At 41.4% G+C, this 14,011-nt stretch overlaps 1 protein-coding gene across 5 annotated transcripts in view; it reads right to left on the bottom strand.

Annotated features, from left to right (window-relative positions):
- Positions 1–3,217: 3,217 nt before the first annotated feature.
- LOC143287868 (cyclin-dependent kinase-like 4) overlaps positions 3,218–14,011 on the bottom strand; it is a 54,704-nt gene continuing 43,910 nt past the window's right edge. For all 5 annotated transcript variants that reach the window (XM_076596105.1, XM_076596125.1, XM_076596110.1 and 2 more), the window contains one exon: positions 3,218–13,636. In XM_076596105.1, coding sequence (XP_076452220.1) covers positions 13,592–13,636 — 45 coding nt within the window. In that variant the 3' untranslated portion in view covers positions 3,218–13,591. The remainder of the gene's footprint in view (positions 13,637–14,011) is intronic.

The raw sequence follows: 14,011 nt of genomic DNA, 5'->3' as shown, positions 1-14,011 counted from the left end.
AAAGAATACAAAACAAAACCCGTTTATGTCTTCAGACTTCATGTTGAGTGTATTTATTTTTAAAACTGACATGTTTACCTTGAGTGATGTATAATTCCACCAATTTTATATTTTGGTGGGACCCTGCTTATAATGCTTTTTAATATCCATTTCTTGAATTAATTCATTTATAAACTATCTTTTCTTCTTCATTTTTTTGTTGCAGAATCATAACAGTAGCTCATTTTTAATTGTTGAGGTGCTTAACTTTGAAGTAATATTGAAAACTGTGTAGTATAATGAAATATACTGAGAAAAAAAAAAGTCACTAGCTCAATATAGGATGTTTCAGAGATGAAAATAAACCAGTCTGGAAAAAAAAATCTGGTTTGTACTAACAAACTCCAGCGCATTAATGGTAAAAGGATTTGACTTTGCATTTTTTAAAATTTTCTACCCAGAACAGTTTTTTTTTAGATATTTCCTTGCTACTTTTTTTTATCAACTTTAATTGACAGATATCTCAGGTGCAAGGGATTTGTGATATTTTTTCCCTTCCATTCATATGAGCATTTTTTAATGCCATGTGATGCCTTCCTGCTGAATGGGATGAAAGCTTCTGCAGAACAACGCATGTGTGTGTAATTTCAACTTGTTACTCTCACTAAATGGTTCTCTATGAAAAGCCATTTCCATGTACAGTGTATTATTTTAAGAAATAAATCATCAGTGTCTGTTGGAGGTCTAAATGTTTGTTATTGTTGTTTTTTTGTTTTTTTTTTTGTTTTTGTTTTTTTGTTGTTGTTTTTTTCAAATTCAGATCTCTTTTTGTGTAGAAGCTGGCTGGCTATGACATCTTTCTTCGTGCACAGAACACTATTGTCCTGATGTTATCCACGAAATGTATAAACAGAATGAGTTGGTCTGTTTGTGGTGTGTGTATATGTGTGGTTCGTCCGTCGGGATCGACGAGGACCATCTAGTCATCCTGGGGGTGGGTGGGTTGGGCTCTGTGGGTGCGCAGATGACTGCTCAGGCCAATCCGCACCTGGAAGGTTCTGATGCAGTGTAGACAGGGGATGGTGGCAGCTGTCGGGGACTTGCTGGCACTGCTTTTCCTGGCCTGTCTGCATTGCTCTGCTGCAGCGATTCTGTTGGCCTCACAGGATTTGGTGCCTTTGTGGACAGCTGAACACCACTTTGGTCTGTCCATTGCATTCAGCTCCCATGTGTCGTGGCTGATGTTGAAGGCCTTCAGAGCAGCTTTCAGAGTTGTCTTTGAAGCGCTTCTTTTAGCCTCCATGGGAGCGCTTGCCATGTTTGAGTTCGCCGTACAGCAGTTTCTTGTGGAGCCGGTGGTCTGGCATGCGAACTACATGGCCTGCCCAGCGCAGCTGGGCCTGCATCAAGATGGTGTAGATGCTGGGCAAGTTTGCACGAGTGAGCACCTCAGTGTCAGGGATCTTCTCTTGCCATTTTATGCCGAGAAGTTTTCTGAGGCTGGTGGTGTAGAAGTGGTTCAGCTTCTTGGCGTGGCGTTTGTAGACCGTCCATGATTCACATCCATAGAGCAGTGTGGTGAGAACTATGGCCTTGTATACTTTGAGCTTCGTCTCCAGGGTGATGCCTCTCCTGTTCCAAACGTTCTTATGGAGTCTGCTGAAGGCAGCACTGGCTTTGGCGAGTCTGGCATTCACCTCGTCGTCAGTGAAAACTGTGCGAGAGAGTGTACTGCCCAGGTATGTGAACTTGTCCACCGCATTCAGTCGTTGCCCGTTGATGAAGATGTTTGGTTCAACATAAGACTTTCCTGGAGCTGGCTGGTGCATCACCTCAGTCTTCTTTGTGCTGATCATGAGGCCAGAGTCGTCACAGGCAGCAGAGAACTTGTCGACACAGTGTTGCATGTCAGCTTCGGAGGCAGCGTTGAGAGCGCAGTCATCAGCAAACAGGAAGTCATTGACAGTGTCTGTCCTCACCTTGGTTTTTGCTTGAAGCCTCCTGAGGTTAAAGAGTGAGCCATCTGTGCGGTACCTGATGCCAATGCCTACGTCAGCGTCTCTGAAGGCATCTGTCAGCGTGGCTGAAAACATGAGACTGAACAGGGTGGGGGCAAGAACACACCCTTGCTTGACTCCGTTGGAGACAGGGAATGGTTCTGAAGTCTCTCCGTTGTCTTGGACTCGGGCCAGCATTTGCCGTATGATGGTGATGAACTTTCTGGGACATCCGTACTTCGCCATGATTCTCCAAAGGCCATCTCTGCTAACAGTATTGAAGGCCTTGGTCTGATCGACATAGGTGGAGTAAAGGTCGGCATTCTGTTCCTGACACTTCTCCTGGAGCTGCCTGGCAGCAAACGCCATGTCGATAGTCCCGCGTTCTTTCCGGAAGCCACACTGGCTCTCTGGTAGGAGACCTTGCTCAAGGTGCACTATGAGACGGTTGAGTAGCACTCTGGCCAGAGTCTTGCCTGCAACAGACAGCAGGGATATTCCACGATGGTTGTCACAGGCCTGACGATTTCCTTTGCGCTTGTACAGGTGTGTGATGGAAGCATCTTTGAAGTTCTGTAGAACTGCCTCAAGCTGCCAGATGAGCTGGAACAGCTGATGAAGCTTCTCAGTCAGTGCCATACCACCTTCTTTGTAGACCTCAGCTGGAATGGAGTCTGAGCCAGGGACTTTGCCATTGGATAGCAGACGGATAGCTTTCTGGGTCTCCTCCAAAGTTGGAATGGCATCCCAACGACTCACTGACTGGCACCTGGGGGAGTCGGTTGATGGCTTCATCATCGATGGTGGAGGGGCGGTTTAGTACACTGTCAAAGTGTTCAGCCCATCTCTCAAGGATCCCGTCCTTGTCAGTGATTAGGGAAGAACCATCAGCACTGAGGAGTGGAGCAGATCTGGAGGTGGTGGAACCGTAGACTTCTTTCAGGCTGTTATAGAAATTCTTCATGTCGTTCCTGTCTGTTAAGCCCTGGATCTCTTCAGCTTTGTTGCTCAACCAGGAATCCTGCATCTGCCGCAGCTTCAGCTGGATGGTGCTGCGTGCGCTCTTCAGTATGTCTTTCTTTGACTGTGACTTGGGATCTTCAATGTGGGCTCTGTAGGCTTGGCGTCTGTCTTCCAGCAGCTGCTTGATCTCAGTGCAGTTCTCATCAAACCAGTCTTTGTGCTTCCTTGCAGAAGGCCCCAGGCACTCCATGGCAGTGTTGTACACCGTCTCATGCAGTGCGCCCTATGCTGCCTCCACATTCTGGTTGTCCAGCACGGTGGACTCAAGGCGTTCCTCCAGGGTGTCAGCAAAGCTCTGCTTGATGTTGCCTAGCTCCAGCTTGTTGACATTCAGGCATTTGGGTGCTTTCATGCCCTGAGGCCGTCTCTTGGGCTGGATGCAGAGGTTGAGTTTGGAGACGATAAGGCGGTGGTCTGTCCAGCACTCGGTGCCGCACATGGCCCTCGTGACTCGAACGTCCTGCCTGTCCCTCTTCCTGACAATGACAAAGTCAATGAGATGTCAATGCCCAGAGTGAGGATGCATCCATGACGTCCTGTTATGGGTAGGGAGGCAGAAGACGGTGTTTGTGATAAGGAGGTCGTGCTCAGCACATGTCTGGAGAAGTAGTTGACCATTGCTGTTACAGTTGCCAACCCCATGCTTCCCAATCACGCCTTCCCAGGAGGTGCTGTCACAGCCAACTCTCGCGTTGAAAGTCACTTCTTCCCATTGCATAAAGGGAGTTTCATCATCATCAGGCGATTGTTCACTCCATTCGGGGGGCCAGCCAGCTTGCCAACGAGGGTTGTCTTCACTGCAAAGCCAACTCCAGCCTCATGTCTCTCTTCAGGTCTGCGACCACTCCAAAAGAAGGTGTAGCCTGCGCCTCGCTCACAGAGTTCGCCTTCTGCCAGTCTGGTCTCACTTAAGGCAGCGATGTCGATGTTGTACCTGGCTAGTTCACTCGCAGTGAGTGCTGTGCGTCTCTGTGGTCTGTCCAAGTCGTCTCTGTCCAGAAGCGTACGCACGTTCCATGTGGCAGTGGTCAGTGGGATGCTCCTTTTTTTCTTCTTTCTTTCCTTTGTGTGTCGACCGCTTGAGTAGGGTCCCCGTCAGCCGCGGTAAGCTGACTAGGGTGGTGTGGAGCAGGCAATGTTTAGGGCACCTTTTCTAGCCCCTTCCTCATGCCATGGAGGTGAGCAGTGCTGTCCTGAAGAGGGCTGCTCTGTCGCTCAGGGGGCTGCCGATCTCCACCGCTGCTCCAGTCGGTGAAAAACGACCCTATGGCCTGAGCCGCCTGTGTGCAGGTCTGCGGCTATGACTGCCAGTGTACCCACACCTGTCGCTTCATCGCTCACCTGTTGCCACAGGGCTTGGGGAAAATGATGGTATAGAATGAAGGATGACTGATGACTTGCGCGATGACTTTGTTTATAGTGAGGAGAAGTTGCGCACTGTCGACCTCACTCTCTTGTCCAAGACCGTCTGTATCCAGTGGCAAGACGAGGTCAAGACGACTGGAGATGGAAACGTTTGCAGTGGATGACCAGGATGACCTATGTGCCTCATCCTGCCCTCAGCACTCCACAGTGCTCTGCTGCAACCGCCTTCCTCTCTGTTGAACCATGAAGGTTTCTTCTGCAGTGTCCACCAGATCCAGTCTTCACATGCTTGTGTAGACAAGCCCTAACTCACCGAGGGTTTGAGACCCGTTGGCTACCCTCACCTAGTTTAGCCAGCCTGTCAAAGCCGTTGCCCAGGGGCTGGGCGCTGCCGCATGCCAGCAGCTTCTAGGACCCATAGGTGAGAGCTGGGTACCGGTGGGGACCAATAGAGGACGAACCACTCCCGGAAGAGCGTGACAAGCCCCCCTTCTAGAAGTACTACCCCTCCCATGCCCCCCCTGACCCCCGGTGTGTGTATATATGCAGGTGTGCAAGTACATGCATATTTATATCTGTGTACATAATTATGCGCTGAGTGTGCGCGTGTATGTGTGTGCACTTCTTGCAAGCACATGATTGCTTTGTGTACCTAAGTTTGGTTGGGCTTTTACTCTGAAACCACACACTCCTGTAGCATTGAATATCATCATGACATCATCATGAGCATTAATAACTTCTTTATCAATACTTCCCTTTTTTGAAACTCGAGATATTTATTGATCACTCACACACACACACACACACACACAATCACAAAATCAGCACAAGTAAACATGACTTCCCAATAAAAAGTTATGAAAACCAAAAATTTAAAGCACTGTCAAATTTATATTTTAACTTTTAATATTTTTAGTCTGAATTGGTATTCAATGTCTATCATTTATTCAGTATTCAAATGGTATCCCATAAACATGTCCCAGAGAGAAAAAAACACGCAAGAATATTGCCTGCTACTGTGGTGAAATGCATAATCTTGTTGACTGGAATTCATGGGTGTGAATCCATCAAAGGCAGACTGCAGTGTGCTCTTTTGTTTTTTCATCTAGACAAGCCCTGCCTACAGCCTGGAGTATGCTAAGTCGCAAGGGGAAAGAAGACTGGGACTGTGAGTGTCAAGTGTCGCCCACTTCACTGACAAGTCTTTAAGAACAGCTCAGATATCATGACCTAACAGCATTGTGTAGTTTTTCTTGAGCACAGTAAACACCGGGAAAAATTATTAGATGTAATGAAACAAGTACAGTCCTGTCACATAGTCTCCATCAAACAGGGGGGTCTGTCTCTACAGCAGTACTGCTGTCATCCTCAGCAATGACTGCCACAGGGATGCATGCCAAGGATGAAGAAATTATGAACAGCATCCCACCTAGAACATTCTGCATTTGAATTTTATTTCTCTCAGTTGCTGTGGTTCCTTCTTTTTTTCTTGTCTCCTCTTGTGACTTTTTTTTCCCTTCTCTATTTTTCCCTTTCTCCATACCCAGCTTGTTCTCTCGAATGTTTTTGTTTAAAGACTTTGAAATAAAATATTTCTCTTCAGCGCACAAACAGATTTGCTTGAAATTAATTATCCAAATTTGTTGGCAAAATTTGTCTTGGGGTTGATGTATGTTGCCTGTGAAAAATAAACCAGTCCAACTCGAGAGCTAGTGTCCTTTTTTTTATTCCACATTCCATGAACATTGACAGGCACTCCGACAGGATGAACACCGACCAGACAGTGACAACATGAAAGAAAAACGTGGGAAACAAGTCAACACACGGACACAACACGCCCCTTGCAGCATGTCTGGGGGTGTGTACAATGCACAGCACATCTCCTCTGATTGATGATTTGCAGTGAGAATCTCATGGAAGGTCTTGCTTACTTCCTTATTTACCATGCATGAACACACATGAGATTTTTTTTTTTTTTTTCTGAACTGAATGAAAACCAACAGCAATAACTCAGATCAAGAAGTAGGTAAAAAATATGAAGAAAATTACAAATATAAGAAAGAAAATAGTAATCAGTACAATAACACTTGAAGGTCTACACAGTTCTCAGATCAGTGGCATTCAAACAAAACACGGTTACACACTCTGGAGTAAAAAACACAACAACAAAAAACATTTGATTCAGAAAATGACAAAATCACATTGAACTTCCTCACAAGAAAGTTTCAGAAACATGTATGCCTCAATATAAGCATTTATTGGGGGGAAAAAAGAAAAAGTAACACTCATTCACTCGACAAACACAAAGAGACCTGAATTTGCATATGTTGCATCATAAATAATAACTTGTTCTCTTGAATGAAAAATCAACTTCTATGAATATGAATTGATAAGAGGCAGGGTTTTCTGGGGTAACGATTAAATATGTTCATATCACAGCTTGTGTGGAATGGTAAATTTCCAGGACAGATGAAAACAATGTTTAAAATATGCGAACACCTCTTTCAAAAAAGGAAAGACCTTGTGTTTTCCCATCGAATTTTCGAGAAAAAAGTAAAGATCTTAATTTTCTATTGTGCAGTATTTATTGTCAAAATGATACAAAGACATTTTTTAGAGTTGTTTGAAAAATCCTAGTCTTAATGAGCTGATATATTAATAAAAAAAAATTTTTTAAAGGCAAATATATATATATTCTTCATAATTCAACATATTCAAACATCTATCAATCCCTGACCTGCTGGAAAGTGCGTGGGCTCTGGATGAATTGTAAGCAGAACGATGCAGTCAGCGCCGCTGTAAGATGTTGGCATTGTACAGCTATGTTGTAATTTGTGGCACTCCTGCTCTGGCATTTCTTCACAGTCACCTTGTCTCATGCTCCAACATGCTGGCAAGCACCTGATCTCTTTTGACTGATAACAGTGGAATGACATGTGACCACCAATGTGATCTGAGAACAGAATAGAAACTTAACAAGTTGATGAAAATTGTTTAATAAAAAAATTCTTTTTCCTTGTTACTTCATCTCTCTCATGATTTTGGTTGGAAACCCATTTACACATCATTGCTTTGGTTTTCAACTTCTTTGAACCATACGTTAAAAAAACTAAACAATCTTGCTAATGATAACCAGTAATTTATTTCTGGAAGGACGGATAAACAATATATCGTGTAAAAAACAACAACATAAGGACATGGTAAGCAAGTTCTCATGAGCCTTTGGCCTACAAAGAAGAGGAAACTGGACGTTTGTAAGCTAGTTTCCTACATAGAAATAATGTTTCCCATAAAAAAAGAAAGAAATAGATGGTTTTGTGATCAGAGTTATGCACATAGAAAGGTGATTTGAACAATAAATTAGGAATGGCATATCCTGTTCATGATCCAATGATTTTGACATGTTTTCCACATCTTCAGCAGCCTGTGAAATACAAATAAAATTATCAGATCTTGTGATTTCAGAAAACAAACCAGAAAACATTTCATAATACATGAAGCCTGTCAGATTCTCCTGAAATACAAAACTTGAAATGAAAAATTTACATATGCACTCTTACTCACAGGAGTAAAACATTTTTTATTAATAAAAAAGATACATGGAGTGATCACAGCAATCGGTGCAGAAAGACAATTCTTTAAAGGGGGTGGAAAATTAATCATTAATTGACATCTCAATATTTAATTTAAACCATGCATTGAAATGGAAGGAGAATGGGGTGGGTAATCACACAATTTGTATTGGAACAAAATAAAAATTTTGACACATGAACCACATACAACAGAATATATAATTTAATACTGACAGTATATCATGAACCAAATCTTTTCTGAGTCTGATCAAAACAGCCCATCACACACATGTACAAAAAACAAAACAAAAAAAAACACACAAAAATCTACACCCAAGGGACAATGACTGGCACACAACCTCATGACATTTGTGCATTCTGTTTTTCTTCACACACACACAGACACTGGTAGAGTTTTATTTTGGAACCATGACAAATTTTGTCTGCAGAATAAAAGTCAACATAAAACTGCAGAACTGAAAGCAGTGGTTTCACTATCTTCAGCCCAGGTTCTTAGATCCTGGACTTGTGTATTAACGCTGTACAAAGACTAGCCCCAATCAGCACAAACATGACTGACTACCAAACTGTGTTTCTTGTCCTCTTTGGAAAGAAAAGAATGATCCAACATCACACACACACACACACACACCCATCCACCCCCCACAATTCCTCTCCATGCAGACACACACACAGGCAACAAGCAATAAAAGCACTAGTGCCAATATGCACATTGGCAACAAAATCAGAAACTGGCAACAAATACAATAAAAGTATTGGAGCTATATGCATACTATCAAGGACAATAAAAACTCCGGCACTAATGCAAAAATGGTGAATGCAGCTCTTTCCCATCACAGACTACTGCTGGCTTCCATGTTCACAACAACAACAACAACACTTCAAATTGCTTCTTGTGAACTACTACAGCAATCTACTCCATTATATTTTGCTCATTGACTGGTCTTAAAATGGCAATCTACAAGCAAAGGTACTGGGTAAGAAACTGCACCATACAAGCAGCAGCAGATATTAATACTGTTTCACTGTTTATTGCCCAATAAAACTTTTGTTTAAAGAATTGCACTGTCCACTTGCACACAAAACAAGCCACAGAATCTCTTTTCAAAACTTGTCTTTGTTGCCATAAAACTTTGAATTTGTGCCAACAATATCTTAGAACAATGGGCACGAAAAGCTCAGCCTTTGCTTTTGTTTTCGATGTCAAATTTTATAAAGGCTTCAAAGTGCAACATAAATGTGTGAGACATGGCAGGTGACAGCAGCTGGAAACTTACACAGAATGTAACTCACTATGGCATAATGAGGTGGAAAAAAAAAAGAAAAAAAAAGAAGAGAATTTGAAAGATCAAAAACTAAGAATGTGCTGTTTGGTAGTTAACTTGGCATCAAATTAAAACATTCTGTTTTATATGCACCCAGTTCCACTAACAAGAACATTACACAACAGTAAACAAAAAGCAACAGTCATATATAAGATTGCACAAATAAATGTCAGGACATTATTTAAAAAAAAAAAAAAAAAAAGAACTTATGGTGAAGCTTTTTTGTTTTGTATCTATTTTGTTTATGGCAAACAAAAGTAGATAAGGAGAAATAAATGTAACGCACTGTGTCCACAAACAAGTATTTGAACAGACAACAGGAAACAACATAAGCAATACAATACAGATTCCAGGGCTCACCACACTCTGCAATCACAACTCAGTCCAGTCTGAATATGCAGACTCTCCTTGTTCTGTACGGACTATTCTGTAATACTGTATACTGTTTTGGGCTGGGAATAAATTCCAGATTGTCCTCTACATGTAACAAAATACTGTACTCTTCTTAACAAAATACTGGACTGTAATGTTCCCTACCGCAGCACAAAATTCATGTGATTCACAACCCAGCAGCACAAGAATTTTATGAAATGAGCTACTTTTAGTTTCATCCATCACCGTGAAAATGAATGCACTTTCTATGACCTTCACCTTCCCCTCAAGGGAAATAGCTCTTGGTATTTCCATCCATGTTTGAAATTCTTACTTAACATGCTTCTGGAATATTTCTGTCACATCCAGGGTAACTGTTGATGTTTGAAAATTCATTTTCCATGTTTCTGCATATAGTGTGACTACTTTCCTGAAACATTCATGAATCAATATATATGCTGGAGTAGATTTTATAAACTCAGAATGCTACATTCCATTTTGTGTGTGTGTTTGTGCATGTATGTGCTGTGCTACAATTCATAATTTTTTGGTAAAATCTTGCTTTTCCTCAGTGCTATTTGAAACTGTGATCAAAACTGAGAGAACAAGCCTGTGTGTGTATGTGTGAATGAGTGCATGCATGCGTGTGTGAACATGCTTGTGTGCATGAGTAACACACAGACACACAAGCTGTTGCCATGAAAATTAAGATCACTTTTACAAAGAAAGCAATGCAGTAAATTCACTGAAATAAACACAATTGCTTCAAACATGTACCACAAAAAAACAACAACAGATAAAAACATGATATCAACAAAACACATATCTCAAGTTAATATGCACAAAAACAATTAAATCACACCATAGTATATGCAAGTTCACACTAACACAGATAAAAACCAAGATCTTATTTATGCAAAACAAAAAAATATATACATATTTTTACAAATAAATCCAGACTGAACAAAACATTTAATGACTGGGTTCTTCATATCTATGGCTCTCTCTCTCTCTCTTTTAGTGTGTGTGTGTGTGTGTGTGTGTGTGTCTGTGTCTGTGTCTCTGTGTGTGTGTGTCTGTGTGTGTATGTGAGTGAATCAGAGAGCTTGTTGTTTAACTTACTACTGATTATGCTGTAAAAAATACAGACAATTAAAAAAAAAAAATGTATACATCAGTATCAGAGTCGTGTCTCACATCAGCAAGAACTAAGTATGTAGAAAACTCAACAATAACATTGAACAGCTCTGAAGTCCTCAGATATTTTCCTCCCTCTGCATATAGACTAGAATTCATTCATAACCATAATCAACATGATAATTCGCTTATTGTTTAAAAAAAGAAAAGAAAAAAAGATGAATAAAAACTGTAACATATATGCTCCTGCCCTTAATTGCAAATGTTGATTATAACGTACGTATGCTTGTATCTTGCAATCTGGAAGTGCTAGAAAATGTAAATAATCAATGTACTTGTTATTCCAATAATCTTATCACCATTTTAACTGTTAAAAGTAAACTTCAACCTGAATATCTTTGTTTACATCTAATTTATTTCTTCTGTTTTACCAGTGAACTCTCATGTGCACCTTCTTTCTCAGTGTATCAAATGCCCCTGTACCTGAAGACATATTTTCTCGTGTCAGTGCAATTTCTTAAATTTTTAAATCAGGTTGCAACTGATGAAGTGTCACCCTTCAAGGTGGCTGAGTCATGGTCAGTGAACCATGTATAAGTAATTCTCTTCTCTTTTTGTTTTCACTTGTGTCCTTAAATGTTAAAAATATGTTACTGAATATTTTCCTTTTATATGATGCTTGAAATGCACATCACAATCACGCAAGGGTGTATGACTGAAATTCATATAGCAATCAAGAAAGGGTGTGCAAGGGTTTCATTTAATTTTAATTCACTTGTATCTTAACCCGTTCAACCCTGGGGAATTTACAGCCTCAGCAGGTTCCCATGCCATAATGATATGGGAAAAATGCAGAGAATATACTCTTTGTCCTCCAAATTACGTGCAGACATAGCTGGAAAGTTGTTGTATGAGTTAGTTCCCTTTCCTTGTGGTTTACGCACATGTAAGAATGTTAAAACAGTTTTTATAAGACAAATTCTGACACCAGAGCAGTGCTTGGACGTTAGGCTCAATAAGTCAAAATGCAATGTTTTCTTACCTGAACGTTTTCCTTTTTTACAAGATAACTGATGTGTGTGTGGTGATCAAAGAAGGGCGTGCTGGTTACTCACTTATTTTCATTTCTCTTTGGGTTTTTGTTGACAAACATTTGAATGAGTTAAAAGACTTTATTTCTGTTTAAACTGCTTGAAAAAGACAATCATGTCTTTCGAATTGAACTGAAATGAAATGTTAACATCAAACCAAGGGAATGACTGCTAACATTAGCAGAAAAAGAGCAGTACAGCTCACATAGAGCAAACATAACCCACAATTCTGAGGATGAAATGGAATACTTTGTAACATCATACTCACTGTCTATTCGCCATTTTCGCTTCCCCCAGCCCACTTTTCTTTCGTCTGCTGTACTCTCATCACCATCTTCATAAATTTTATATCGCCCTGACTTATACTTTTTTTTTTCACACACACATGTGTACTTTTTTCTTTTTTTTTGTGGAACATGTATCATGAAGTGTCCAGAACAAGGAAGCGTTTGCTGTGGTAAACCAAACTATCTGATTCACCCAGTCTTTGTGAAAGCCACACATAATGTTTTTGTTTTGTTTTTTCAGTCAAACTAAACAGAGGTGTCATTGTCATACATTCACTGGACAAATGGCATCATCAACAGAGCAAAGCAATGTAAACACTAAATTTTTGGGTTAAAATCTGGTCCCAATGTTTTTAAATCATAAACATGAGAGTCAAAGCAAATATTTTTATGTGAAAATTTGAAAGGTGCTTATCTCTGTCTTTTCGTCCCTTCTTTCTAGTGATAACAGAAACACTGATACACAGAGCATCAAATCTTGAAAGTTGAAATGGTACACTGTGCAACGCTTAGCACAACATTAAATACTGCAGCAACTCATCACTTCAAAACTCCAGCCAGTAACAACAAGTCTAGAATCTTCTGAGCGGAAAACTACTTACCAGTCACTGGTGGGAAAACAGATGAGGTACTTTCTATGGGCATCAAAGAGCTAATAACACCTTGCCACACCATGTGGTGGGATGACTGGTAGATGAAAACAGTCTCACACTACACATTTGTACACACTCTCATCATCATGGCGGGAAACAAATGACATGCAACAAACATCATGTTGTGTGGTATGTACGTTTTGTCACTCTAACAAAATATATGGACGAAGCGTGAAACCAGTAAAAGACTCCACCCCTCCCTGTAAAAAGACACTCCACCCCTCCCTGTAAAAAGACACCCCACCATCCCTGTAAAAAGACACCCCACCACACCTCCCTGTAAAAAGACACCCCACCATCCCTGTAAAAAGACACTCCACCCCTCTCTTCCCAACACGGCGGCCAGTTTATATCCCCACCACAGCAGTTCTGACCTTCACTGGAGCAAAGGTACATGCCAAGCAGCCAGGCCCTCAAGAGCAACACAGCTCACGGTGGGCAGGGGACAGTTCAGACAAAGAGTATTCACCATGGATGGAGAGTGCAAGGGGCGTGTGGTGGCGGGGGCTTGCGGAAAGGCAGAGGGAGAGGGGGAGGGTGGCACAGGGACACACAAAGGCAGAAGAAGTGGGGAATGCAGGGAAGGGGAGGGGAGGGGGGACATGAGGAGAAGGATGACAGGGTTCATGATGACCCACTGCTGTCAGTCAGGGGTGGGGGTCGGGAGGGGGTGGGTGGGTGTTGGCAGACGCTCGTTCTGGAACTGAACCCAGCAGACAGCAGCTGTCACTGTCTCACACATGCACACCTCTCCTCTCTTCCTGCTTTCTTATGTCACTGTCGGCAGACCTTCTTCGTCCGAGTAACTCTCCATCTGCAATCAGAAAGTTCTGTCATCATAGTAATAACAAGACTGAAGATACTGTTGAGCTTTCTGGAAAATATACACAATCCTATTTTCTAAACAGAGGAAATATTACGTATTTGTTGTCTGAGGTGTGTTGTTGTTTTGGGAGAGGGGGGGGCGAGGGGGAATAACTTTGTTGTTATCTGTAGGGATGCTTAACATATTTATCTTAATAGACAACAATAATACATAATCGCTAACACTCTGGGTCACTTTAAAAATAAACACAAACAAATAAAACATTTTAAAAACAGACATGACATAATAATCATTACAATTATATATCAAAAATGAAAGATCAAATATCTGTGTTTAGAAAACACATTGACAAATTCAACTGGT

This window comes from Babylonia areolata, chromosome 1 (genome assembly GCF_041734735.1).
Source record: "Babylonia areolata isolate BAREFJ2019XMU chromosome 1, ASM4173473v1, whole genome shotgun sequence".
Lineage (NCBI taxonomy): Eukaryota > Metazoa > Mollusca > Gastropoda > Neogastropoda > Buccinidae > Babylonia > Babylonia areolata.
The sequence above is the reverse complement of the archived record's forward strand: the minus strand, read 5'-3'. Positions and strand labels throughout refer to the sequence as shown.